A 27,868-nucleotide genomic window follows, 5' to 3' on the forward strand; every position below is an offset into this window, starting at 1 on the left:
TGACCACACTATTCTAGCAGGGCTGGTAGCAGCACTACACCATGGTTACCTCTTCAGAAGCCTGTTTCTAAACATCTCATTCATTACTGCTCTTTGTAACAATATTACATTCCTAACCAATCCTTACCTTGATGGTCTATTAAAAAATTACTCTAACAGACCAAGCAAACCACCTCTTTAATGTGGAATTGTGAAACTCCTAATTTCTCAGTGAGCATACCATGTGTCTGTCCTGCTGACTGTGATACTTTTTATTTTCCTTCCCCCAACCCAATTATTTCTCCAGGTGCCTTAATTATTTTGAATGGTAATACTATCATTCTTCAGACTTCAACTCTCTTCCAATCTCATGTCATCATGTTACTGTCACTATGTTAGTAATAATACTCATGATTTTATCATGCAGGCCATTTAAAAAAAAACTGAAAGCAACACCAGACTCAAGGTCTATATTTAAAGTCCATCCCAACTCTGAAGATGAATCAAGCATCAAGGATCTGAAAAAAACCCATTTTTATGACCAGTCATGGATTTCTAATTTCCCTAATATCCACGGCCATTTCGTAAAGCTTTTCAAAATATATAAAAGCAATTCATAACTGTGTAGAGAATAAAAAGGTTTCTAATGAGGTGTCATATTACATTTTTACACTAGATTCTCTAGAATTCAAACTAATGTTCTCATCTTGGACATCAATGTCCTTGTGATCATATTGTAGTACTAGTGAAAACTCATTATCAACTTAGAGTACTCAGTTAGTATTAATTCCCTGTAGCCTAGCAACATCACCTCCAAACGGTGAACAATTAAAAGAAAACACAAAAAACAAAAGAAACAAAAATCAAAACAAAATCAAAATAAACAAAAACCCCCTCACCAATCAAAAAAAAAAAAAAAAAAACAAACCAAAACCCAAAAAAACCAAACCCAAAAAACCCAAGAAAACCAAAAAAACACCACAAAACAAGTAGGCAAAAGTTAAGAGTTGTAAATTCCATGTTTACTTAATTTTCCAAAGTGCAAAGAATTTTACAGTCCCCTTGAAGTCAGCAGGCATTACAATGTGATTTGCCTTAGCAGAAAAAACCATTATTTATTCAGCAAAGCAATTCACTATATGCAGATAAAAATTTGAAATCAATAGTCAAAAAAAGAGAAAGAAAAAAGAGCTTCCATGCCTGTCTTAGCATGTCTCATTTAACACATGCTGAAGCTCTCTACTTGTAGTGATTTACAGTAGCCATGACAATGAAATAAATCACTAGTGAAAAATAAGACAGTCTGCATGTTGGATATTTCCCAGGCTCCTCATTACACCTTGTGTCACTTTGCATCTTAGTCAAAAGTGATGTTTTTTCCATAATTAAACCCTGGCAGTTTAGCTCTCAGTCTTGACAGAAGCCCAGGACGTAAACCTGCTCCGATGTCTCCCTACACCACTGGGCAGCCTGAGCAGCACAGAGGGCCAACAAACAGGATTGGCCAAGCAGAGCTTCTCTTCCCACCCTGAGTTGGGGTTGGAGAGCCAAATTGCAGCTGAGGCTGCAGTAATACTAAAGCCATGTTTTAGTATTACTGAAACAATACTTAAATTATATTTAAGTATATAATTATAATACTAAAGTCATATTTTCTAGTGATATCAAGGATTTGGGAGAACCAGGAATGACACCTGGGTTCACACCCACATCACTTTAGGAGCTGCAAAACTGGCAAAGTTTGCCCAGGGCTGAGGCCAATATTGTCACATACTCTGCTCTCCTGAAGTGACCACAGCAAAGATCTCAGCCAACTGTAAAGGTGACAAAGTTCCTTTTCCTTTCAAAATAAGAAGACTCTGTTCTAACTTGATTACAAGAGTTGAGCCTGGGCCTTCACAGATCCTGGCACACATTTTTGCCTGGGCTCTAAGGAAATACATACACGATTTAAGTTTCTGAAAAAAATTTAAAATAGCTGGTTATTTCACCAGTGGTGACTTTAGAAAGTAAACCTCAGAAAAAGCTGTTTAATAAGACAAGCATGACTGGTTGTATAGAAAATCAGAGAGTTTCAGTAAACTTTAGCTGCTCTGAAAACCAGTACCATAGGAATAAATTGTCTTAGCACCATTAGACATTTCTACTGCATTTCGAACCACCAATTATTTTCCCCCAACACCCAATTTGTATACCCACATTTGAAGTGAAGCTGTGAGCTGGGCTTCCCTCCTGTGAAGGCTGTTCTAGCAGTGGGGGCCTGCAGACTCACCTCTTTAAGCAGCACCCATGCAATGACATTAACTAAACTTTGGGATTCCATCCACACATACACAATTTTATTTCCATTACTCTTTTTGCACAAGACTTACTGACTGCTGGTCAATGAGAAATCCTATTGGTACACTGGAAAAAAAACATCCAGCACTCTTCCCTTTCATCTATTGGTTTGGTATTGTACTTATTTTCATCATCAAAATCAGTAGTCAATAAGGCTTCAAATGGACACATTGCTTAAGGAAATGAACCATTAACACAATGTCTACATAATTCAGAATATGACATTTTACATAAGATTCCAAGAAACATATTTTTAAAGAATATTTTTAAAATATTGTTCTCTGTGCACTGATAAAAATCAGAAATTTGAGGAGGATTTAGGATAGTTACACCAGGAAAGGACAGCTTTCATGGAGATCAGATTCCTGTTCTTTGTAAGCTTTAGGTTGCTTCTAAGCCCCAAACACACACTCGGGAATCTCAAGATGAAGTAAAAATTCCCAACAGTTCTGTATATACTGAGTGATTCACTTACATATGGAAGTGAATGCCATACTATGTAAAAATAAACATTATGCTCCCTAATGCATCAAAGATTGCAGCATTTTGCATTCTGGTGACTCTTCTAGACCTTTAATAGCTAATGGTCTTAAACCAAGGCAGCCACTCAAGAGAAGTAACAGATGTGAACTAACAGATGCATTTACAACACAGTATTCTTGAGAAATTATATCACACAAGAAAATCTAATTATAATCTCATATGAAAATTCTGTTCACCTTAAACTCCTGTTGCTTGGCCATCATCACTGGCATGTGTCTAACAAGGAGAGGATGTTTTTCCTTTTTTATTTGATTCCCATCATCTTCTATGCAGAACCAACCTAACAGATTATCCTCTGCTGTAAGGGAAAGAAAAAACAATAAACACTCCACAATCCTTCCACTGAATCATCACTTCCACCTTTCCACAGAAACAGAAAAGAATTCTGTCAGGACTAGTCAATGCAGATCAGGCTGTTCTTATGCCATAGATGCATAAATGACAACATGAAACTATGAGCAAAAATTCCATTGAATGGATTACATACATAATGATAACACAAAAAAAGAACATCTTACATTAGCAAAATGTTAAGTGTAGTCTCTTAATGATCTTGTAAATTGAATATTGAAAGAGGAAAAGACACATCAAACCTCTCCTCAAGACTCTAAGAAATCTGTTTGTTGAACAGCATTTCTCTGCCTGTTTAAGAAAAATCACTACCAGCTGCCAGTTATTATAATTATAAGGATCCTTGTCCTGGAGTGATGGAAACATCCATTCTCTCTTCTTTTTTGTTATTTTGCTTGTCTTCCATGAGACATCACAAAAGCACTCTATTTTGACTATGTGCTGGTGAAATTTGCTTTCAAGCAAGTTAATGTTTCTCAAGTTAGGCATTGAAAAGTCCAAGTATCTTTGGAAACCTATCCCTTTGTGCAAACACAGGAGATTAATAACATCAAAGGACAGCATATTTTTTATTGCTCTAACTTAGAGACTATTTGTGTTGATTTAGATGCAACAATTGATAATGAATACCAGACTTCATTAAAACACTCTTGAAAATATGTTTCATCATAATGAGTGCCCTGATTTATCTATTTTTTTACTTTGTAGTGATACACAATCACTACTATTTACTGTATTGCAATTTTAAACAGCTACAGTTTTCACCAAAAAAGGAAAATCATTCTCCAAAAAAAAAAAGAAAGTATTACACTATACATTGAGAGCTATTTTAACTTGTTAGGAAATTTGAGTAAGTAGGAATTACCAAGGGCCAGTTTAGCCATTTGTAAATTGTTGATCCAAGACTGTTTGATGGCAGGGGTAAATGTATTGAACACAGCTGTAAAGAAGGTTGGCCGCCCAGACCTGCAGTGCAGAAAAAAAAAAAAAGCCACTATAAATGCATTGGGTATGAATACAGCCATGGCTAAGAATGTTGAGCAAGATGAAATTTCATTATTTTCTAATACTTAGACAAAGACTCAGCTCTGAGTTAAGTGTGCAGACTATGATATGCCATATGCCATATACTTTACATGAAATGTGATGAGAGGAACTGGTGAAGGAATACAACAGTGACTGTTCCCTATTAGCTGCCACTGCCACAGTTCCTCTCTTGCTTCTTGCATTCAGAATGCTGGGCTGAAGAACAGGAGAAAAGCTACAGTGCTGCTCTGGAACATTAAAGCTGTCAGAATTATGGCTTAAGAGCAAAACTCAGGGGCTTACTATGGAGACAAGAAGGGAGGGAAGAGCTACAGATTCCCAAATCCTCACTCATACATCTATGCCTAATACATAAACCAATTGAGAAAGTTTTGTAATCAAGATTTCTACTGACTTGTCCTGTTTTCCTGGGAGTTGCAGCTGAATTCTACAGCGATCGGCTGCTCTGATTTCATCTTCTTTTTTCAAAATCAGTTTTTGTAAACCTGAGGTCCAGTCATGGGCTACAGATTGGTTTAAGTTCTGAAAAATTAAAAACAACTAAGATTCAACACCAGCCTACCTGCCTATTGCAAACAGGATAATAAGGTGATTCCTGCATATAACAAACAATGACACATGGCCTTCAATTAGACCACATTTCCATCATGGATAATTTAGCCATAATTGTAAACACAGTTCAGAAATAAAATATTTTCTAATTTTATTTCAGTAAAATATTTTCTAATGTATTTCATCTGAACATTTAATCTCACGTTGCTCAGTTTGATGATGCATAAATGACATTCCCGAGTGTTTGTGAAATTCAAACATGAATCTGTATCAGGTGCATGCACAAGCCTTTTACTTTATTCCAGCATCACAAATTCTGCTACTGCAGAAAATTTTTTGAAAACATCTACGAATCATATGGAAAATATATTTTTGTTCAAATCTTTGAGACAAAATGTTTAGAGATCCATCATGAAAGATGTGTGGTCTAAATCTGTTTAAGATGCTGAAACAATAACTGCAAGGTGAGTGTTCTGTTGCAGAGAGTAAAAGCTCACCTGAATTTACAAAGCATCAAGACTTACAAGTACACAGAAGTACATGCACTTTCCACCATCAGAATTCTATGACAACTTAAGTGCTTTTCAAATATCAAGAAGCTGACCTCATTAGCTAAATTCCTGTAATGATCTTACAAACATCTACCCTGAAACAATAACTGATTTTTAAGTTTTCAAAGTGTAGTTGCCTCTGGCTGTCAGTGAAGGCAGAAAGGTTTTTTTATATGGTGATGGGTGAAGTCTTATGGTATTTCTGTGCTATACATATTTCCAATTATGCAGATGAAATTCACTTTCTAATACTTGTGAGGCTTTTTCCAAAAGCACTCTTTGCATAAATTTTGTCCAGAGTACATATTTTCACAAAATGCTATGTTTTATTTAATGCCTTTACTCTGAAGCCAAGATATATCAAGAGAAACTGAGCTTTTATATATTCAAACATATACACACATTTGCAACCTGTGGTGGCAGGTAGGAGTTAAAAACTATGTGTAACCACATATAAAACATATAAAAAACCAAGCAAAAAAGTAATTGTTTAATGTCTTAAGGCTTCATTTGGTGCTAAGTACTACATTTGTTTGCCAGAATATAAGCTAAATCAAAGGGATGTGAACAAAGCTAAAGCAAAGTAGTTTCAAAATTCTTCTGAAAATCCTTTTATATTTTCAGTTTTAAGCACAGTTTCTCCCCAAAAGCCAGGATTATGAGCTTGGATGGGGATCAAGATCTTCCTCAAACAACCATCCTCCTACTACCATGTCTAACTGCAAGAATCCAATTTCTTACATCAAAATGTAATTCTGTTTCCATAAAAGCTTATCAGCTACTGAGCAAATGCAGACACTTGTAGTATCCACCTACACTTAAAAACAATAAAGGAAAGCAAGATTAGAAGGACAGCTGTAATCTATTTATAACATTTAACAGTTAACAGTAAATGCTGTTAACTAGAAGTAATACTAGAGGTAAAATTATTCCACTTTTTTCAGGCAGAACTAAAGAATGCCTTGCACAAACCCTAAGGAGAGACAATTATATTACTTTACAAGAACAGACTCGAAAAATAAATCCAGCTTTGTTTATTACCTGATAGTTTCCTTTAAGGCTGCTTATTAATTGGCTAATTTGACCAAGTACATTCAAGTCATGTAAAAGGTTCTGCAGATCATGGTACAGTTGCCCTGGTCCCATATAGAGCTTGTCTGAAATGAATAAAACCATAAGGTCATACATAACAAAAATATGCAATTTTCAGTTAAATGAGGAAAGTATGACAAAGACAATATAAATATATATTACATCTTAAAAGCAGAGTGGTTTATTTCTTTGCACATACAGGCATTACCATTTGCATTTCCTTTTAGATCATCTTACTGCCTTTTTAGCTAAAAATTAGATTCAAGTTGTTAATTTAGTATGATGGAGAGCACTATCTGCAGTTTTAATACCCCACACTAGAATTGTAACAAATATCAAAGCTCCACTGACCTCCAAATCTCTTGCTGCCATGGAAGTTTTGTTTAGCATCAAACATCAGACTTGCTGTAAAACATTAATGCAAACATTTCCTGGAGGTTGTTTTTGGTTACATGAGAAGCAAAAACATTTACCTGTAGTTTTTGCTATGATGGTTTGAAATTCAAAATTTATTTATGCTTTATTGATCATGAGACAGTTCTGGCTCATATATCTATATCCTAACTCTAACACAAACCCGCAATTTCACTGAACCACTTGCAATTTTACTGCAATCGTGCTTAAATCAAAAAAGGATCTGTTCTAAAATCAACAGCAAATCTGAACAGCAGCAGAAATATTTTATGCTAATAATCAACAAGTACAGGGGCTTATAAGGGAACAGTAACTCAGAAAAACACACTGATTACTAGGGTAAGGTGTTCATTTAAATGCACAAAGCTTGCAAACCCCTGCTAATATACTCTGACTACCACGATGCTAGGAGTGGAAGGGTTATGTAATTCCTTTGGAAACAACACTCACTGTCCCATGAAAAAACCCACCCTGACTCATACAGAGTCAGCATGTTTCCTTTTGGCTGAATGACAGGAACAGGACTGGATTATCTTGCCAGGAAACTCCTGCAGATTCTTCAGCTCACACAGTGTAGTATTTAAACTATGGATCCTTCATCCTTAGCACAGCTTTGGAAGCCAGTCTGTGGGCTGCAAACGCCCCTGGATCTGAACACAGTGCAGGCTGCTGGCTCTGCAGACAGCTGAGGAGCCCGGGCACAAGCTCTGCCACCTGCTCTGGCTGCAGGACAGAGGATGCTGGGCACAGCCCAGGTGCCACACTCACACTGCTGGCACCTCTGCTCCCCCCAGCCTGCTGCAAGGCCAGGGTACAAAACACAAACCAAACACAAAGCTGTCCAAATAGCCTAAATCAGAGAACATATCAAAAATAAACATGCATGAAACAATTCTACTTAAATCATTAGTATATTTTTAGTTAGGCATCAAAATAACTGTTGTCTAATGACATTTTCCTGTTTGGAGGCATCATAAAGACACAGGCCATCACAATGCTTTTCTTTAATGTAATTCACTATATTAAGCTGGAAGTCTGCCTTAAACCCTGAAAAGCATAAAATTTCAAGACTCAAAGAAAATATTAATGGCTACTTTATTTAGTTCTCCATTTCACTGCAGGAAAATGCAACATAAACCTGAAATATTCCCATAAAATTCCAAATTATTATCTGGCCCTTAAATCTTCTGGTAAATTAGATCAAAGAAATTATTTCTGTGCATTGCACTTGAGCACCAGACAGGGAATGACTGCCCTTTACTACTGTTTACCCATCCAGATAATAGATGTGATTATCATCCTCTTCTTTGCCTGCTCTGAATGCTAATTAAAAGAACAATCTAGCCTTTCTTACACCGAAAACCAAATTAGTCCATAAGAAAAGATAATTACTTAAAGATAATTTATTGTACAACACGAAAAGAAACATCTCCAAAGTAGATCTAAGAAAAACAATTTTGAAATTATGGTCAGTTGAGTATGTTTGCAGTTTTGTTTCAAAAAAAATTAAACACTTTTCTTGAACTGAAGACTCCATACTTTCATTAAGCTGCATTTTCACTTTCTTCAGCCCAAACACTTGAGAAATCTCTCTTCTCTCTTTGTATCTATCTTCTGATAGCTTACACCCTTTTTCTTGCTAACATCCACAATAATTGTAATTTGTTAAGTACCAGAATCACTAGTTCCTAGATGCATTAAATGGTCGATTTTTATGGGGCTACTTGCAAAGAAAGGTGCAGATCAGTGTAACAGGAAATCTGTTGAAATCTAGCTAAAAGCCATGACAGTGTGTCTGGCACTGTAAAAACCACAAATTGTATCATTCTTGCTCCAAGTTTCTCTAATGAAAAGATAACTTCTGCAAAAAAAAAAAAAAAAAAAAAAAAAATTACACTGAACAGAAATAATTGTTTGATTAGCTGAGTTTTTGGCAGAAGTCCTGTCACCTGTAATTTACAAACTCCACTACTAATCAAACCAAACATCTGGTGGGAAAAAATTACTTCAAGTCTTCGAAATTTAGCTTTGTGGGCTTGAACCAAGAGAAAACTTTGAACGATCAGGATGTGAAACAATGACTCTGTGAGGTTTCACTTGTACAGGATGAATATTTTCACCCAAGCAAATTACATTATTCTTAAATTATAAAAGCCAGGGTCACTCTTTGTAGCTTGATAAAGACAGTTAGCAGACATTTTGTTTATTATTGTTTGGAGAACAGACATTAATGCAGCATATAACAAGCAGCATCCAGGCAAGTCCCAGATACTGCAGGACTTTATGCCATAGTCTTCAACTGAGGCCATTCAGCAAGCTTTAACTGCCTACACAGATGGGCTTGCCCTGGGCAGTACATATATGTCCACCACGTCTGATAATCCTCTTCTTGAAGCATCAAATAATCTTACAAATATCTCTGTTCCACCCTTGGAAATAAGGCATGAATCTTGAATTTCATTCAGTAATTGTCACCTGAGTCTCTTTTGTCTCCATCATACATATTTTATAAGCTATTAATAAGTCAAGATAAAAAGGATGCAATATGAGTGTCAAAGCAAATAGACTAACCTGGCATCTGAAAGGCTGCCACACAGAAAAACCAAACAAAAGTAATTTTAGGCTCATTCATTAAAAGATCACATTCTTAGTACAGGAAGCTAAGCACAAAATCAAAACAGTAAATAATTAATGAGAGTCTGCTTCCATCCTCTGATGTTCTAAAAAAGAGAAACAGCCAAGTTAAGAAGAAATTTTGATACCCAAGGACTAGATCAATAGGCACCACTAATATCAGCCTTTCACCGAGGTCTCTAGTGGACACAAACTGGCACAGAAAAATAAGGCTTCAGAAATCAACAATGATGTAGATTCATCAGAAGCAACTTCTCCAAAAAGTGATCACTTGGATTGTATCTGGATAATAGTTGCAAACTATAGCAACTTTAATCTCTGAACTGGGTCCTGTAAGGGTTACTCACAATGTCCTTTAAAACAGAACTGGCTTCTCAGTGGTTAACCAAACACTAAGAACTGTCTGATGGAGGGTTTTTCTTGAGTGGAGGAGCTGGGGGAGAACACTGCTCTGTTCATCAGATGTTTCTCAGTTCACAGCCACAGACTGGCTGCTTCAGCCCACACATGTTCCCTGACCATTCAATTGCTGGCTATTTTGGGGTGGGTGTTCACTCCTCCTTTTATCCATAGGAGTGCAGTGAAAAGCGCTTGGCTTCACTCCAAAGCAGATACATGGTCGGTTTCTTTTGTACTGTGAAATGTTTCACAAATGATAAAGACATTTCCTTCTCTTTCCAAGCCACTCTTGTTAATTATCAAACTCTAAAACAACTTATTTTTCCTATGGGAAAAAAGCCCTTCATGGTTTTAGAGAAGGATCTCCCTAACTCTACACATCCTACGTGCTACAGAGTGTGCCTGGGCAGGAGAGAAGGCAGCATGCTGTAACCAATAACCACACATGTGGCTTCAAAGGCAACTTTTTTACATTCCACCTACAGATCAAGGGTGAAATCTTGGCCACATGTAATCTAGCAAGAATCTTTTTCACCAACTCCTTTGTTGCTAAGATTTTAGAGGAATTTGTGCCTCCCTGCAACAGGCAAGTTTACTGCCAACAACCAGTAATTCTTGCAAGATACCCAGTTCCTTGCTCAGCATTACAATGAAATACACTCAAGGTTAGAAAAGAAAACAAAACCACAACTTGGTTTAGAGGGAAGAAAGGAGGTTAAAGTTTAAACTGATTTTGCTGATATGTAAAACTGGGGAGAGAATTTGCTTTTTATAACAATTTCTTCTTAGGCCAAGATACATTTGAGTATAATACCACACATTTATTTTACCTGCTTTTTTCCCAGTATTACTCTCAGCACCACAGCTTCAAATTCATCAGTTTTGCCTGGTATGAAGCAATTTTTGTAACTGAAAAGGAAGCAATTTTAGGTGATTTATATCCAGGCATTTTCAAAGCCTGCAGGAAACTCCCTGGGTGTGGTTAAAGTCAGTTAAACTTGATTCAGGCAAAAGTGGAATTGGGAAGGTTGTGAATAAATACACACATGCTAGAGAAGTGCCTGTGTGCTAGTGCCTGGGTAGAGGGAAGGATTCCCACCTCTGGCAGAGGGCTGCATTGCTGGGGAGCAGCCACTGCCCTCTCCCTGCACAACTGCAGCTGCTTGAATAGGTGCTGGCACAGTAGCTGCTCCCTCAGGATTGTCATCCATCTGGTTCCCTTAAATTCTCAATTTCCATGGCCACTTCAAGCATATTGGTTATCTTAATCCTGAACTGCTCACACCCTATCCTTCCTTTCTAAGAATTTCAAAGGGACACATTTATTTTCTATGGTGATTTGTTACCTGCAAACATTTTCAAGCTCTTGCTGTGTGTTCTGATTCTCATTTGTGAATTAGTATTTTATCACAGACTTATGCTAATAAAGACAGAGTAGATGCAATCACCCATAATTTGAACATCTATTGCTGGGCAAGCAAACACAATGGCTCAGCTGGTCCCATCCTATACTAAACTCCTGTTTATTCCCAATTAGAAGGATTTTCTTCAATAATACTATTATATAAATCCAAATGTCACACAAAGAAAATAAAAGCATCAGTCAATATACTTTCAATATTGCAACTACTTTTGCAAACATTTCTGTATTGTCCATCATGCTGAAACGAAATACTGTTAATAGACAGACTGATGGGTGTCTCTTTTACTGCAAAGTAACTTATACAGACAACATCTGCCTTGAGTATCATCATAGTAATGACCTTTTCTCCACATAGTTCAGAACCACAATACATCAACATAAATTGCTCTTGGAAAAGCTATATTGAAATGAAGTGAAAAATCACTGCATCATGGAAAATTCAAGGTCCTTTTCAAGATTACTTTGCTTCTGAGAGACACATAGCCCTGAAGTCAGACCTGTGTTGCACAGAATGGAAGATCATAAATGCTCAAATGCAAAAACCACAACTGAATCTGAGAGAAGCTCTTTTCCTGACTACAGTTCCAGTATTACTGAGGGGTAATACACAATTAATGATACCCTTGAAGAACAAGCCAGATTTGAAGACCACTCTGAAAGGTTGGTATATCCCAAATTTGACTTGCCATTTGCAATCTGGCCTTCGAGGCTGAGCACATTTGTATTGCTTCCTCCCACTGAGCCATCTGTGTGCATCTAGGCAGCACACTGAAACGTCAAAAGTTATGAAAGGAAGAGATCTGGGAAAGTTTCAATCCTCATATAGAGCATAAAAATCACGTGGGATGGGGGAAGAAGTTACATATGTGGGAGGTAACTTTAAAAGCTGCTGTGTCTGAGGAAGGAAAATCAAACTGGTACTTTTATAGGATTACACACTTGGAACAAATAATAAAAAAACAGGCCCTTACACAGCATTTCAACTATATTTAAACATGAGAAGCTTGCACAGTTTTCTGGAAAGCAAAGTATCATGATACTAGATGAATTCTTGATCAGTTCATAATAAACCAGACAGACACTGTGAGATGGTTAACCTATTTATGTTAAACTACATGATGCAGCAGTAATATATTTAAAACCACTTAAGTGTAGACAGAACTGTTCAATTCTTTAAATTTGGCTTTGATTGTCCTAGAAAAGTTATGCTGATTTTTTTCCTGAAGTAATATTACGCAGACAGCATCCCACTGCTTAATTTATAATGCCCACCATTAAAAAGGACAAGAATGGAGACTGTGAAAGACAATGTTGTATCTAGAGTAAAATAGTTTCCTGTACACTGAAGACCTTGATAATTAATATAAAGAAGGAAAACCAGAAACTATTAATAAGGCCCAAGATTCAGTCACTGCAGTTGAAAAATTCTTCCCCTATACTTGGTACTAAATCCTCTTCCTATAGATACACTGCTATGCAAAACACACCATTGCTTTACAGCTGCTCATTGGAAGAGAACTTATCAAAGTGAGAAACAACATTCTCCTTTCACAGCTCTAGTGGAGCTACTTTTTTAAGCACAAATAGAAAAGGAAATCTTTATGTGCCATTTTATATGCAAGCTATTTATTTCAGCAACAAATAAATAGAGTTGGCAAAAAGATTGTGAATCTTGGAAATACCAGTAATTCATTTAACAGTTCATACTGATGTTATGTAAACATGTTTCCTTTGCAAAGTCTCTTGTCCCAGAACACCTAGCTTTTGGCTAGAAGGCTGGTGATGAGGGCCCTCTTCTGTAATAAAACTTTATCTTGCACAGAACTTGAGGCATCCACCCACCTGTTATACACTAGAGGCATACCCATACCTCTGATATACATCATCCCCAGAAATTCTGCATGAGTGCTAAAGCCAGTAAAAAAGCAGATGAGGTTTTTAGATGCTGAACTACCAACTTCCTGCACGCTGTGTTATGCAAGCAAAGCCCCTGACAGCACCCACATCATCACCCTCCTCATACTTGTATCTTCACTTGCTCACTCATGCTGTTCCTGTTTCCACAGATGCATCAGAGAAGCACATGGGCAGGTTCAGTTCAGTTTTCTTGTTTCTCCTTTATGAGAGTTTTTGAACAGCCAGTTGGAATTTGACTCAAATAGTAATTAAAAAAAAAAAAAAAAGTTGTCTAAAATCCTGGCTCATGACCTAAACAAGTCCATGGGTCAATTTAAAGTTCATCATAGAAAAGCAGACATATTGCCCTCCCTGGTTTGCTTTTTCATGCCAAATCCAACTCATGATCTCCACAGTCGCATTCACCCAAAAAATCTGAGCCACCATAGGTCAACTAGGTCTCCTGATACTATACCACACTCTCAGGTTCAAACTAACCAAGTTTTTGAGTGGCATCAGTCTCCAGGTTTGGAAATTTAAGCAAATGGGAAGTCAGAATGATTGTCAGAGAACAAGAGTTTAGTTGGCAGCCATCAATGAAAAGCTGGTATGTGCAGCTACTCGCACATATCTTTGCAGTACAACCCTAACTTAGGCTTAGTAACCTAGCGTGGAAAGAAGCAGCACAAGCATATATAAAGTATTAGGTGATAAGCAATAAACCCCTTGAGCTTACTGGAATGCAAACTATTCAGAATGCAAACTATCCAGGCAAGGTGTAAGCAAGCAGTCAGGATATAGTCAGGACTCTCCATCATCAACCACCACGAAGAGCTTTATCATAAACCTGAAATGACACTGTTTAGTCTAATTATACTTTAATCATGTAAGCATCTAAACATAATTTACGTTCTTAATTATTGAAATTTATAATCTGAGTCGTTCAAACTAATGTATTAAACTAACTATTCTCACTGCCATGCAAGACAGGGGAGTTCTTCAGGTCCTAACCACAGAACCAAATACCACACAACACCCAATACACAGAGTAGAGATAGGAAACAAACCTCACAAGTCTCAACTCTGACAAAGTATTTTTAACATACTTTACCTCACTGTCAGTCGCTAATACCCTGCTCTCAACTGGTAATTACATGAATGCTGAGACCTGTCTTTCTCATTGTACCAGATCCAACACTGAAGAAATAGGTTGCATAAAAATTACCATCTAACCACAAAACTGCTCTTTCACATATCTTGAGAAACAGCAAGATAAAATCAAGAGCTTGCAACTGCAAGCAGTGAGTAAGGTATTGAATTCATAGTGCTATACCATTTGTGAATAAAATTATACAAAATAATGCAAAACCACCAAGGAAATGTAAAGCCTGGTAGACAGTGAGAAGTAGTTCATACATTGAGAGCATGGCTTCAAGATTATATTGAGCTCCAGCTAATCCTGACCGCACCAGGAATTTCAGATATAAAAGGCCATAAATATTTTTCCTTCTGACAGAAGCAGCTGTACTGTGTCAGAGATTAAAGCAGCAGGGAACATGAGGGAGAAACACTGGAGCCCTGATATGCTCACTAGAGTGGACCCCACAGCCTGGCTCCCCAATGTCACACTAGCTGGGACAATAGTCAGGGGTCTTCCTGGACAATGTACTGACTGCTATTCCTGGATCTGTTCGCAGGAGAAAGAAAAATGCTGGAAACAAAGACTTGAGAGTGAAAGGAAAAAAGTGCCATGCTCTTCTTTTGGCTCACAAGGCCCGAAGAGGAAGGCTGAGGACAGCATGGACCTGGAAGCCCCTGCCCTCCCTAAGGAGGGACAGAAGTCACACAGGACCTCAGGGATGGACCTGCATGGGCACGAAGGGTGAGGGAGAAACTGGGTGCAAAAAGTATATAAACAGGCAGTGAAACACACAGTACAGGTGTGAAGGCATTTAGACAATGAAAGTACTGCAGGGTCCCAAGAGAGGTCTGCAGGCAGTTGTAAACTGGCCGAGCTGCCAGAGGTTTACACCGGAGCTCCCACCAGACTATACCAAGTCATGTGGAAGTGGCACTCTGGGGAGCTCACCTCCCTCTTTCATACACACCAGCTGGGTTTCTAGTAATTCCACTACTCTGTGTCATGATGTGGATGAGATCCCTGGCAATACAGAACAAGGTTTATAGGAAGTGGATGACAAATCCTATAACCTCTATAAAAAATACAAAAGGCAGAGAAGAATCTTATCCTGCATGGGTGAGACAAGCATGTAACACCCAAATTTATCCTTGCCTAATCCACTAGATAGAAACTTATGTCCTCTTAACAAAGTCAAGTATTTAATGTCACCCCATTTGCTCAGTTGAACAGGCTTTTTGGCACTAGATTTATTTAAACTCTTTGGTCTTCTGTTTGTATATATCAGCGACAGTTTACATTTATAAACATATTAAATATCATTTAGTGCATAGTATTGCCTTCAGTAACATTAACTTTAAAATAAAGCCTTACATTATTCATCTTTATATATTTCATTGAGATTAAAGCTACTTCAATTAGCAAGTCATACCACATCTTTCTTTCTAAAATCTTATCACCAATGCTGGTGTTGACACGTCACTTAATACTAGTTTTGCTTACTCTGGATACTGTATTACTATTGCTGTGCCTTAGAGGGATAAAGCTGACTTCTTTTTTCTTCCCAATTCTGTATCTCTTATTAAACAAACCTTCAAAAGAAACCAGCTTTAATGGCAATGGCTATCACAGCAGCACTATCTTCATTTTGGAAAAGAGATGCCATTCCACTAAGCAAGATATTGACATAAACAAGTGCACACTCTAGCCCATAATACATCCCTCCCTGTTTCCCTGGAAACACTCAAAGGCCTACACAAAGTGACTGCATCAAGCAGAAAGAAGCTTGGAAGAGAGGAATCATTTCTGCACTTCAGCAGCATGTCACTACAATATATGACAGTAAACAAACCCCACAGAGATCAAGAACACAATCAAGTGGAAACAGAGTACAAATGCATCCCTGGAACTCTGAATGAGAAAGGAGAACAGCCATCATTTAGCAGTGCTGAGCTTTGCTCTCAGTTACAAACTGTAAACCTGTGAAAGAAAAAAAAATGACATGAAAATGCAGCCATAAACACACTAACCTGATTTTTGACATCACTGTTTTCTTAAGTGCTCATCACTGCATGGATTTCTAGTACAGATGGGTCTGGATCATTTCCCCTTTCAGCCTTCAGACAAATGGCTCAAGTTGTTGTTTCTTTGCTTAAGTACCTGTCTATGCTGTCTATGTCTCTTAATCAACCTGAGCAGAGCAGAACACTGCTGCCAGACACTGGTTTCCCACCCAGACATGGCAGGATGCCTAGCCCTCTCCTTTTGGTTCTATAGAGTCTCTCTAGTCTGATCTTCTTAAATAAAAGCCCTGTGAGAAATGTGTCACTCACCCCTTTTCATTTTTGGGGACCCAAGAACAGGCAACTGGGGGTGGTTGCTGTTGCTGCCGCACCAAACCAGCATTTGCCGCAGCACAAACCGCATTTCACATTTGCATGAAGTGCTGCAAACTCATAACGTGTGCCAGAAGTCTGAGAAAATGAAAGTCTGGCCAGTATATTTGACTTCCATTCCTATATTCCCAATTAAAAGGCAGTGAAATACACATATTTGCAGTGATTTTATGTACACATGGATGAATTGCAAGGAAACATTATCTTCTGATTCTTCTAGAGGGATAATACTGAATAGTTTGGTAAGAAGTTATAAATTTGCCTTTGACTATACTATTTACATTTTTGAAAAGTATTTATATTATTTCATATCAATGACATATTAAAAACAAGCTGCATTCACTGTGCTGTCATCCATCCTTTTTTTTATCATAAAAGTACAGGTAGCGTTGAACTTTCTTAATGCCCTCTTTCTGCATAGTCAACCCAACGGGGAACCTGAAGAGTCCAAATCAACTGGAACCTGGCAAACATTGTCCCAAGGCAAGAATGATGACTCTTGCCTTGGGACTACCTGCCTGTCAGTCCCAATTCAGGGTCTGTAAAAGTTACAAGGGTTATTCTGGAACTAGTGAAAAACACCTGAAAGACAACACAGTCATTGATCCCAGCCAGAACAAGTTCATGAAGTTGAAGTCCTGTTTAAGTAACTGAATTTCCTTTTATGATAAAGCAACCCAGACAGTTGATCAGAGGAAGCCAGTTGAAGTGAACTGTGGATTTCAGTAAAGCTATTGATCTGAGGCTTCTCACAGGCCTCAAAATGTCCAGCACACAGCTGGATAAACACATCATGTGATGGGTGAGAAACTGGCTCACAGGTCAGGCACAAAGGTTTATGTATAATGAATGGGATGGTAGCACCAGACTGGTGACCTGTCACTACTGGGATTTCCCAGGGCTTCATTTTAGGCTCAGTTCTCTTCAATGTCTTCATAAATGACTCCAAGGAATAATAAGAACTTTACCAATGACACTAAATTGGGAGGAGCTGCCAATTCCCTTGAAGGCAGAGAGACTCTGCAGAGAAACCTTGACAAATTATAGGGCTGGGCAATCACCAACCATAGGAAGTTCAACAAGGCCAAGTGCTGGATCCTGCACATGTGACAGGGCATCCCTGGATGCACAACAGGCTGAGCACAGACACTGGAGAGCAGCCACACAGAATGAAATCTGGGGATCCTATGTCCTACTGAGTCAGCAGTACTGCGGCAGCCAGGAGGGCCAACCGTGTCCTGAGAGCCATCAGGTACAGCACGACCGGCCAGGTGAGGGAGGGGAATTTCTTACCAATGCAAGTAAATCAAAAGCAACAATATACAAATTTTTGTTCCCACTGAAAACATTCCCCTGTTCCTATATTTATTCAACTTTTCCATACTGTGACTGTGTCTGTGCTTCTGCACATGGACTAACTGAGGTAAAGAGAACAGGAACAGCCTACCAGAAATAATACATGGATTTCCTAGGGGAAAAACTATCTCACATCTTTCTGCCAATGGCTCTATGAAGAAAATTAACACATCACATTTTTTGGCACACATAATTAAATAACTGCTTCCACAAAAGCTGTCTGTCTGGGATGCCAGAGAGACACACAGACTTTCAAGCAAGACTAACTCCAATACATGAAACAGGACTTTGACTAATTTGCTGAGAGAAATGTATTTTTTCCTGAAGACTGAGATTGTGAAATGTTTATTGGTTATGACTGCAGGAAGCAAGCACATGTTGTAATTGCACTCCACTAAGAAAAAATATTAGAATTGTACAAACAGCTAAGACTTCAATCCCTCTTCATGTTTGTAACTATGAAAATTTAGTCTATTGTTGGTGCTAGGGGAGAACGACAGGAACAAGGCAAGAGCACATCAAGGACAGGGCACTTTAGCAGAATACACTCAAGAAAAATTTTCCTGCTTTGCCCCATACACCCCCAGGACACACAGTTTTTCCTACCAAAATACAAATGGCTTAAAACCAAAAAAACAGCCCCAAAATGTGTTCTTCTGTAGAATCCAGAGACAAAAGACTGCTGTACAAAGCTCAATGGGGTAGAAAACTGCCCACTGATTTTGCCAAGTGAATACCAAGTTCACACAGCCCTTGTTTTTCATCTTACAGCAGCACTGAGGCATGCCTTTGATTTATACATACTCATAAAATCTTTCAACCTTTCAGTAGCATATAACAGGCTGTACAAGATTAATTCAAATTTAGCCATTAATTCAGCACTCAAAGTAAAGTTTGTGTCTTTAGACTAAACTGCTTTTTCTTGCAACATCACAGAAAACTGGAAGCACCAATTGCATTTACTCAATAATAAGCAGCAAGATACAATTGTGACAGCTACCTCCTCACAGAAAAGGTTTTGCTGGAGAAAAAAGTGCCATGATAAGGGAAATGTAACTAATAACCAGTAATCCTCACAAGAACACAACCTGAATCCATCAAGAATCCTTGCTAATCACAGCAGCAATGTCAGAATACTAAACTTACAGGAGTCAAGTACTCAACCTGGCATGTGGCAGATACGAACCAACTATTCTCAGTCTTCCAAAAATGTAAGAGGTAATCCTTCTACTACTTAATGTACTACTTACACAGAAGTATCACCATTATTCTGTATCTTTTCCGTACCCTCAAACTGGATATGTAAGCTGAAAATCAGGTCTGAGAAATGGTTTTATGTCTCAGGATTTTGCCTGCAGCATCTCAAACTGTTCTTGATCACTGTATTTTATTAAAACCATGTACTTTGTGGGCACTGTGATTTCATTGTATACTTTGAAAACAGAGGGAAACATAATTTTATGATGACTGCAAAGACATGAAATTTCAAACAGAGTAGATAGGATTTCTCTGTTACCACTTTGCAACTTGTAGTAAACACCCAGTAGTGTCATTAACAATGTGATACTACCATATTAAAGATCATGACGTCATTAACTATAAAATGCAGCAACTTGGTGGGTGCAAATAAGAAGCAACACTGAACCACAGTACACAGTCTTACCAGTCTGGTAACTCAAACTGGAACTAAGGAGACAACTGTACAGAATAACTAACACAATTAGGTGTGTATTTAAACTTGTACATAAAGGCCAATTCAAACAACTCTGCATTCAGAGTAACAGCCAGTGCAAACACAGTAGTATGTGCAAAAATAAGGCTATGATGTTCCTCCTTCACGATTGTTTACATTCAATTTAGTTGGATCATCATTTGCCAGGCAAGTTTGATTAAACCAGAGGATGTTTTCAGTTTAACAGTATCCTTCAAATCCTTTTTATGTTTTTTATCTTTTGATCCATTTTATTAGAAGACTGAATTAATATAACAGAGCTTACCAAGAGAACAATTAGTTCAGCTCACATTTTACCTACAGAGTGCCATTTAACCTGAAGGTTGATTTACACATGATGTACAAAGCCTTTTTTTTTTTTTTTTGTGTGGTTTTGTCACCAAACATGACAAAGCTGAAAAACCTCAAAAGCCTCAAAGAGGTTCAAGTTCTACATGACTGTTTGGTCAGGAGTTTTTGTTTCTCCCATCATTCTTTTCTTCCCCATATGACCATGCTGACATGACATGAAAGGATTTGGTCTTATCAGCTGTGAAACTGTTGCACAAAATCATAGTAGGAATACTCAACATTTGTTCCCCCAAAAGGGACCCCCAATTCTAAGAAATAGACTTCTTTATATAGTTTTTTCAGAGTTATGCATACAGCAGCTGGTAAATTATAAGCTAAAGGCTTTAATCTTATTCTCTATGTTGTCCCTTACTGCTTAAAAGGAGTTACAAGAATTAAGTCATACTTGAAATAAAGACATAAGTGCCCATAAAATTTTCTGTAGCTATTTACAAAAGGAGGAGCAAGAATACCAGACAAAAACCATCCTGGAGAATACAGGGGCTAGTAAATGCTACACTGATGCTGTAGCATTTATGCCTCCTTAAAGCACAACTGTGGGAAAATTCATTAAGCCAAGGGTGCAATATTAAATAAATGTAGTGTGAAACAATGCCTAGAGCTACTACCACTGAAATCCATGTGAATTTCAGAATCCATGAATAGGAATCAAATTATAATCTAGATATATTAAAGGCATTTAATATTACAATATTTAGGCAACAAAGAGGATATAAAAATAACTCCTTATGTATGAAAGTGTAGCTAACAAGTAAAGCCTTAAAATTCATATTTCTCTTGAAAGCAGTTGGCAGACTTGTAGGAGGGATTAACTAGTGCAAAAGAATTTGTAAACTTCAGAGCTTGAGGTCATTTTTGGAGAGAGGCTAGAAGGAAATTACCTATTAACATATAGTTTCAAAAACATTCATTAAAGATTTTTTCTGTAGCATGAGTTTGAAGGGCAAAATAGCATGGGCTTGAGAGAAGTAAGTGAAGTCTACCCTGCAGTTATCACTTGTGTTCAGAATCTTAAACACTGCAACAGGGTGGCTTGGTCATCTTTATTGAGAGAAGCTTCTTTAACTGTGAGATAAAGCACAAAGGCAGAACCAGCGACCACGAGACCACTGGTGCACCACATCAAACTCCCATTTTTGCATGTCTGCACTCTCTCATGCTTTAGTGTATTCATGCATAAAATTCTAAACTACAACAAATACAAGTAATTCATGCTGCAAAGCAGGAGCCTGGCTGTCACTTTATGTATTCCCAGTTTCCAAAGAATGAGGCTTTACTACTCTTCATATTACAGAAATCTTCACAGACAAAATGCTTTCCTTTGTTATCAGTAGCCCACTGAATTTCAAATACAGATTTTAACGAAGTAGTCTATAAAAGTCAGTAATTCCTGTCACTTACTTGGCTTAGAGTTAATGATGACATTTTCAGCAGGGAGCTGGGGTGGGAACCTGCAGTTTTCTCCTTGGCCCTCACTGCTGCCATACTCTATGACGTCCACTTGTCCCAGCGGCACACTCCACTTCAATAAATACCTCTGGCCAGTTGTCACGGTGCCACTGCTTTCATAGGAAGAGCTGGAAGATGCACAAATTATTGCTGCGACAAGCAACTGTGTTTCAGGCCATACTATTTATTATTTTAGCTTTTAAAATCTGCTGTTTATCAGCTTGAGTACAGTGCACATCTTGAAACAAATTCATGCATCAGGCTGACTTTTGTGACTGACCTTTCCCAGTGTGCAAAGAGCAGCCATGCAGGTGCAGATAATCTTGTCTGCAAGCACCACAGGACTGCCAACAACAGTCCTTACATTTCTATAGCAAAACATAAATGACCATCTTTGAAGATCAATGTGCATTCTGAAATCCTAACACAAGTGCTTGGGATTATACTTTGGCTCCCCATTTTCCTGATTTTTTTGAAACGGTTCTTTCTGGGCCCTAACTGCTATGTTTAGGGAAGTAGGGATGATGGAGCCTTTGAATGACTGCTGGCAACAGGAAGGACAACTGAAGGGCTGACAAGCCAACATTTCTGCCAAGCCCCACAGCCCAGACTGCTCTGTATAGCAGACCTCTGCAACTGCTGCAGCTTCCAAGAGTAATCCTGCCTGAGCTGCTGCTTAAGAAGTGCGTATCACAACAGGCATTTCCGAGGAAAGAGCACACTGAGGAAGCTCATTAGGAATAGAAATTATATCAATACTAATTTTACTTTGTTTCCTTCATTCCTTTATTCCCATTCAAGAACATGTTACAAACATTATAAAGGACAAAAGAGATGCTAAAGTGAACAAAAAAGGCTTATATCACAGAAAGAATGACTGAAATCCAGAAGTCAACTGCTTGAGGGAAATCAGCAAAATGCATTTACTGAGAACAGTAGCTAAATGCTGAAATTCAGCTAGTCAGCTACCTAAGGCTGCGACACAGACTTTTGTTTCAATGTAGAAGCAAGTACGAACAAAGAAAGCAACTGCCACAACTTAAGCAAATATTTATAAATTCTTGACCTAGCTCAGAAGTAACAAAAAAATCTAGGCAGGACACAGTTGTTCAGTCACTAGGAATAGCATCCACCCTATCTAACTGCTGTTGCTTCAGAGTCAGGCCACCAGCTCCTGCTGGTCATCTACACTATGTGCAAAGAAAGACCTGAGGGTTGTGTCATCTGTAAAAATATCTATCTTTTGCAAACCAGAAACACTCAAATGTCCCAGGTGCCAAGAGTCTACTAGTTACAGAGGAATTTTCTATGCCTTGCAAAAGATACTTACTTTTACAGAGGTCATAACCCTCAGAGGGTCAGAGACTTGGCATGATCATGAACTTTTAACTTTAGCATTTTAATGAAAAAAAAAAACAGACTGTACTTTGCTGCTTCACGTACAAATACAGAAAATCCAATACTTTACTGGTATGAAAGAAGATAAAATATGAGTAGTTAAAAACAATATTCAAGTGTTACTAAGAAAGTAAAGAATTTGTAAAGGCAAGGACCACAGGATAATTGACATGAGCTTATTAATTTTCTGAAGTGTAGTTATTACACGACACTTCTCACTCACATGGACATGAGACCAAGCAATCACACACTTAGAAATATATGTACAGGATTCATATGTCAGGAATGAATTAAGATATCAACTCATATTATGCTTAATATAATGAGTTATATATATAATATATTATGCTTAAGAAAAGCTTCTCTTGGAAGACTTTAACAATCCACATTTTCTTTGTCAGAATGTACCATTACATAAAACAATTTATGATACAAGCAACATATGAATGTGAACACAACCTTGGCTTACACAGACATTTAGCAACAGTAATAATTACAGCCAACAAAAGCACAGAAGGAACTATGAAAAAAATGCCTTTTTTCAAAGTATTCCACCTTTAATCTTTCAATGTCTGGTCCCATAGATAATAACCCTTCCCCATCTGTAACTTTGTTAGCAAGTTCCAGGTTTTTTCTGGCAGCCTGCATTACAATTATGAATTTTGTTTTGTTTGCTTGTTGGAGGTTGTTTGCTTTGCAGAGGGTGGTATTTATCAAGTTACAAATCTGTGTGTGTTACAGTCTGAATTTAAGGAAGAAGAGAAAAAAGTATTACCTTGGGGCATGCCTGTATTCCACCAAGCACTAATAGATAGCAATAACAAGACACTACAGAGCATTTCTATCTGTAATCTCCAATTGATACAATTTTCTTACAAATTTACTCTAGAACTTCCAAATATCAGTCAGGAATTTGGAGGACTATGACAAAGCTTGTTATCCTTTTATTATGACTACTCCAAGAAACCATTAGCCACAGTAAATACAACAGCACAAAAGCAATTCAATAGGTGCCATTTTTTGACATCTGGGGTTCAAAAGATCATCTAAAAAAGAAAGTTAAATCTTACCGAATATTCACTGTTGCACACATCAGCACATCATTTAACATGAAAAGTCGCCGTTCTTTGGTTTTGAGAATTTCTCCTTTGTCATTATAAACTGTCTCAACCATATCATCAGTCCGGATGAGGTATCTGTTTCCACTGCTGAGTAGCTGGAGTTTGGAAACAATCAGCATTGTATATTACACACAGTGCATCCAACATCCAGCATACAAAAAGCAAAAACAATGGGTTACCACATGCCATCCCAGCACAAGTGATTGCAGGTGGATTTGGCAAGGGAATTAGGTCTCTTTATTACTCTGCTTTTGATTTAGAGAAACAGTAACTTCTGCTGTCCCATGTGGACTTAAAGGGCTTTGCATCTTAATGTAGACCATGGCTGCTCCAGGAATCTTCCACACTGATAAGTTTCTTAGCAAAAAAAATGGTTCCTTCAACAATTTCTGTGATTTCCTTCCTTAGTCTCTTCTTTCATAGTCTACTGAAGACCTACACATGATTCCAGCTGCCCAGAGTGGGAGGCCAGAGTGTGAGGAGGAAGTGTGCTCAGCCTGTCCCCACTGTCCCCCCTGGGCTGACACAGCTGAGGAGTGCAGCTGCCAGGGTGTCACAGACTGTGGAGAAGATGACATGTCCAAGAGACTGTTGGCATGTAAATTGTTCCTGACATTTGCCTTCAAGGGCTGAGGATCAGCCACTGTGTGCAAGCATGAACCAATCCCTTACATATCAAACACATCACCAAAATGTCTAACAGAATAAAATGGTCCATAACTCTAATTTTCTAATCAGCCACCTCCTTCACCACCTATTTCACCCTGGCTGGAATTGTTCCAAAACTGTAAATGCAAATATACAGGCCCAGGAGGGCCAACCCTGTCCTGGGGTGCATCAGGCCCAGCATTAGCACCCAGGCAAGGGAAGGATTGTCCCACTCTTCTCTGCACTGGCCCCACCTGAATATTGAGTGCAGTTTTGGGTGCCACAATGTAAGAAAGATATTAAGCTATTAGCGAGTGTCCAAAGGATGGCATCAAGGATGGTGAAGGGCCTTGAGGGGAAGCTGTATGAGGAGTAACTGAGGTCACTTGGTCTGCTTAGTGTGGAGAAGAGGAGACTGAGGGGAGACCTCACTGCAGTTACAGCTCCTTGTGAGGGGACAGTTCTTCACCCAGAGGGTGGCTGGGCTCTGGAACAGGCTCCCCAGGGTAGTGGTCAAAGCCCCAAGCCTGACATAGTTCAAGAAGCATTTGGACAATATTCTCAGGCACTTGGTGTAACTCTCAGGGCTGGTCTTGTGCAGAGACAGGAGCTGGACTCCATGATCCATGTGGGTCCCTTCCAACTCAGCTGATTCTGTGATATTAACACAAGGCCTGTGGGACCCTGCGAGATTTGGAGTGACAACCCATGTATATATCAATGAATCCTCCACTGCATAAAACACAAAATCTTGCAATCAGTATCAACTAACAAAAGGTAACCTGGGCCACCTCTTCAAAAGAACATTCTGTGTCTAAGAACTATTTGAAGATGATTAATAGCTGCTTCAAGAAGCAGGATTATGACAACTAGAAAAGAAAGTAAAATGTCTGAGTCCATCTTCTAACAAACTTAGAATGGAAATACTGTTTCAGTATGAAAATAAATTCAGTATTCCATTCCTGGTACATAGCTTAAAAGCATTTTCTGGTTGACTACTGCTTTCCTAAAAGATATGCTTTTTTGTATCTCCAAAAACAACCCCATTCCTTCAGCACATCGCCACTACTTTAGAACAGAAGGAATCCACAAGATAATAAATTGAAACTTCACAAAAGCAGTAATTGAGGCATTTATGCCCCACTTCATGGGAAGGAATAATTTATGATACAAATAAAACAGGCATACATATATCCACAGTATAGATAGCTACTGATGAACTCAATAAAAAAGATTGTTCCTTCCTTCTTACTGAATGACTTCTAGAGTTCTTTTCAGACATTTCTATTGTATGATACAAATCTATGAATGAAATAGACTGAGATTTTTCCCTAAAACATGGAAGATGTTGAACCCATGCCGAACCAGTACATGAGATTTTACTATATATTATTATTTCCTACGCTGCCACAGCACACCAATAATGCTGAGGCAAGTTCAGTGTGTTGCCTATTCCAGCACACAGTGGTGAGCCTGTTCAGTCCCAGAGGTAGGTCACATCTCACATCTACCACTAGAATGACCCCATGAGGTTGATCTCTACAGAAAAAACCAACCTAGCTGTCTCTTTAGTGTCTGTTGTAGAGATTGCTCAAGGCCCAGAAACTGACTCTTCCATTCCCATTATACTTTCCTACTTTCCTTACCTTGTTCAGGTAACGTTCATTCATTGCTTTTGCTATTTGTTTTATTTCACAGCGCTGATCTGCATCCCTTTTCCTTTCATTTAACTTCTCTGCCAGTGTCTCGAGTTCTGTGAGAGCCATCTGTAGAGGTAATCTGTCAGGATGTCCTTTATTAGTGTTCTTCAACATATCCTGAGGGGTAATTATAAAACAAAACAAAACAAATCAGATTTATTTTCAAAGTCAGGTTCCAAAGATTGCAGAATGTACAGTTACAACTCAACATTCTTGAGTACTACTAAAGAGTAAGACCAATAAACACCTAATGAATATTCAGATAGCACATTGCTTAACTTCCCAAATTTCATAGAATTCTTTAAAAATATACTGAATGGGATCACTTACATTCTTATTTAAAGAACAAAATTACAGAGAAGGGAGATAATATTAAACAATCTGGCAATCAGTATTATATTATAAGATGCATGTGTCTATAAACAATGATTTAAAATGAAACTTTTCTGATATTTACTATCATAATAATATTGTATTATCTTTATTACTGTTATTATTCCTCATTAAAACATGGACAGCATACTCCTCCTAAAGTAGGAGACATTACTTCATTAAGGTCACAACAGCTCTTCCTAGTCTTTGTCTTTTGCAGGAATACAGTAGGAACAGTTTGAATAACACTTTGTCTCCATTCCCAGAGCACTTAAAAATCTTCCTGCCACAATAAACTTCATCATTCCTGCTATTTTCAAAATTCTCACCATGGCTTCCAATTCTCAAGCTTCCCCCATGACTATCTCTGGTCCTTTACCCCCAGTAATTCCCAGACCTGCAGCCCAAAGCCTGTCCTTCTCTTGGCACCTGTGAACACAGCTAACACACAGTGTTTTTTGGGATAGATCTGCTGTGGTCTGGAAGGAGGTAAAAACAGACTAAATTTTTCTGGAGCAGTTCTATACTGGGGAATTGTGCTCTTCCTGCAACTTGACTGCCTGTTGACATGAGACCCAAGGACTCCCTGTCAAATCCACAGTTTCCATGGGAAAAGAAACAAGATGCTGCAGGTCAGAAGGAAGACACAACATACTCTAGCAGGTCCTGTGAGCCAATTGTCAGAGAGTGGACTGTTGATCTGTATATTTCACATATATTCTAAACTATCCAAGGTATGAGTTTAATCCTCTTGTTTTTTTCTTCAGTGGAAAATAATGCCACTTATCCCTAGTCATGTTTTGAAGTGTTTCTAGCTAACAAACATATATAAACAAGTAGCATATTTGAAGTACACCTTTAATAGAAAACTATTTATAAGCTACCTTTTGCTTAGCAAGTAATCTATAGTATATCTAGTTTACTAAGGCTTTCCTGCAGTGCCCTTACTGCCTGTCCCTGCAATTAGACTATGAAATCAGCATGTT

General features: G+C 38.2%; 1 protein-coding gene across 3 annotated transcripts in view; it reads right to left on the reverse strand.

The window, feature by feature from the left end:
* Positions 1 to 27,868, reverse strand: part of ARHGEF10 (Rho guanine nucleotide exchange factor 10) — a 108,389-nt gene that overhangs the window by 30,193 nt on the left and 50,328 nt on the right. For all 3 annotated transcript variants that reach the window (XM_018920163.3, XM_018920153.3, XM_018920149.3), the window contains 7 exons: positions 26,457 to 26,627; positions 24,112 to 24,257; positions 21,596 to 21,771; positions 6,405 to 6,520; positions 4,655 to 4,782; positions 4,079 to 4,179; positions 3,039 to 3,160 (listed from right to left, as the gene is read on the reverse strand). In XM_018920163.3, the coding sequence (XP_018775708.1) occupies positions 3,039 to 3,160; positions 4,079 to 4,179; positions 4,655 to 4,782; positions 6,405 to 6,520; positions 21,596 to 21,771; positions 24,112 to 24,257; positions 26,457 to 26,627 (960 nt within the window). The remainder of the gene's footprint in view (positions 1 to 3,038; positions 3,161 to 4,078; positions 4,180 to 4,654; positions 4,783 to 6,404; positions 6,521 to 21,595; positions 21,772 to 24,111; positions 24,258 to 26,456; positions 26,628 to 27,868) is intronic.

The sequence above is a fragment of the Serinus canaria genome, chromosome 3 (genome assembly GCF_022539315.1).
Source record: "Serinus canaria isolate serCan28SL12 chromosome 3, serCan2020, whole genome shotgun sequence".
In the NCBI taxonomy this organism is placed as follows: domain Eukaryota; kingdom Metazoa; phylum Chordata; class Aves; order Passeriformes; family Fringillidae; genus Serinus; species Serinus canaria.